The 1,948-nt window shown below is 46.5% G+C and overlaps 2 protein-coding genes across 5 annotated transcripts in view; one reads left to right on the plus strand and one right to left on the minus strand.

Moving 5' to 3' along the window:
• LOC117962117 (sialoadhesin-like) overlaps positions 1–1,948 on the plus strand; it is a 194,299-nt gene that overhangs the window by 104,518 nt on the left and 87,833 nt on the right. The window lies entirely within an intron of this gene.
• The window catches only part of LOC117962144 (programmed cell death 1 ligand 1-like), a 3,307-nt gene continuing 1,385 nt past the window's right edge, over positions 27–1,948 (minus strand). Inside the window, exon 2 of one of the 2 annotated variants that reach the window (XM_034901261.1) lies at positions 27–449. In XM_034901261.1, coding sequence (XP_034757152.1) covers positions 42–449 — 408 coding nt within the window. In that variant the 3' untranslated portion in view covers positions 27–41. The remainder of the gene's footprint in view (positions 450–1,948) is intronic. The other variant, XM_034901260.1, reaches the window with a different exon arrangement.

The raw sequence follows: 1,948 nt of genomic DNA on the forward strand, positions 1-1,948 counted from the left end.
CTACCTCACCTGTAACCTGTAGAAAAACACCCAGAGAGAGACTACCTCACCTGTAACCTGTAGAAAAACACCCAGAGACAGACGACCTCACCTGGCTCTGTAACCTGCAGATGGATGATTCTGATTGGCTCAGAGATGATGAAGGTCCTCTTTTTCCGTCTTGAACCACCTGATGCAACTCGACACTCGTATGTTCCAGTGTCGGTGATGTTCACATTCTTCAGAGTTAAAGACACGTCTCCGTCCTTCAGGTCTCTGTCCACCAGGTCCACCCTGTCCCTAAAGGACGGGTGCTGGTGGTGCGGATCCAGGTGTCCATCTCTGTACAAGAGAACATACTCATGCTTCAGGTCCGGTCTGCTCCACTCTACAGCTCTGATGGAGGAATCAGGAGCCTGACATGGTAGAGTGACATCATCACCAGGATGCACAGTTACCACAATCAGGTCTGAAAAACAATAATAAACTACTATTAATAACAAAAAGTCATGTTATTTGTTATAACAGTTGTCTACAGGTGGGTCTTTGCAGTAGGTCTCTGAATTTCAATATTTTTAAGATATTATGTACTGGGGTGGCAGTAGCGGGAGGGTCGCTGGTCCTCCCCCTCCCGAGAATTGTCCATTAGAGCATGTACAGGACCTGAGCATGTGTGTGCAGTTCAGGGCTGTGTGTAATAACAGAGTGTAAAAGGTAATTTTCCAATAAGGGATCAATAAAGAGTAAATTATTACAAATAGAGGTTCAACATTTGGTTCACAGTTTAACATCTCAGCCAGTAATTTTATCATAGTGTGCAATGCAAAACTGGAGAGATATTCAAGACAAGATGGCGCCGCAGATGGCCGCCTCTGGACTACGCTCCATTGTGCTTTTCGTGTTTTTGTTTATTTTGTCTGTTTTCTGCCAACATTCTCTGGTAACTTTTATCAGAGATGAGCTCTTAAATATTGGACTTTCAACTCCTCATGTTTTTCCACCGCTATTTTCCAAACCTGGAACTTTCTCTGAGTTATTAGTTGGACGCGGAGCAGCTCTCTAAGGGATCCACCGGAGACGCCGGAGGGGGAAGAGCGCTGGCGCGCTTGTTAAATTGAGGAAGTGGGGCTTTCGCACCGCGCTCCCCTCCAACCACCTGGCGAATGTCCGCTCTCTGGCCAAGAAAATGGATGAACTGCTGCTTCTCAACAGAACTAACTCGGACTTCTGCAGATCTGCCGCCCTCTGCTTACCGAATCCTGGCTCACTCCGCGCATCCCGGACAGTGCACTTATCCTCCCGGGATTTAATCTTTACCGGGCGGATCGCGTACAGGAGTTCACGGGGAAAATAAAGGGAGGCAGACTCTGTCTCTACATAAACGAAGGTTGGTTTACAGATATCACAGTTCTGGAAAAATCCTGCAGCCCCAACTTAGAGTCACTATTCCTAAACTGCAAACCATTTTATTCACGTGGAGAAAAAACATCCTGACTCCCTGCTCATTATTCTTGGGGACTTCAACAAGGCAAACCTCAGCCAAGAACTCCCAAAGTATAGACAGCATATTAAGTGTCCCACCAGGGACCCTAATATACTGGACCACTGCTATACTACATTAAAGGACTCCTTTCGCTCTGTCCCACGTGCAACCTTGGGACTCTCTGATCACTGTCTGGTTCATCTTGTCCCGACATACAGGCAGAAACTTAAATCTGTTAAACCTGTTGTAAAGAGGGTGAAAAGATGGACCAACGAGTCAAAGCTGGATCTACAGGCTTGCTTTGACTGTACTGATTGGAGTGTTTTTGAGGCTGCAGCAGCTGATCTGGACGGACTAACTGACACTGTGACATCATACATCAGCTTTTGTGAGGACATGTGTGTGCCAACAAAAACCTTCTGCACATATAACAACCAAAAACCCTGGTTCACAGCAAGACTCAGGCAGCTCCGTCAGTCAAAAGAG

This window comes from Etheostoma cragini, chromosome 19 (assembly GCF_013103735.1).
Source record: "Etheostoma cragini isolate CJK2018 chromosome 19, CSU_Ecrag_1.0, whole genome shotgun sequence".
NCBI lineage: Eukaryota > Metazoa > Chordata > Actinopteri > Perciformes > Percidae > Etheostoma > Etheostoma cragini.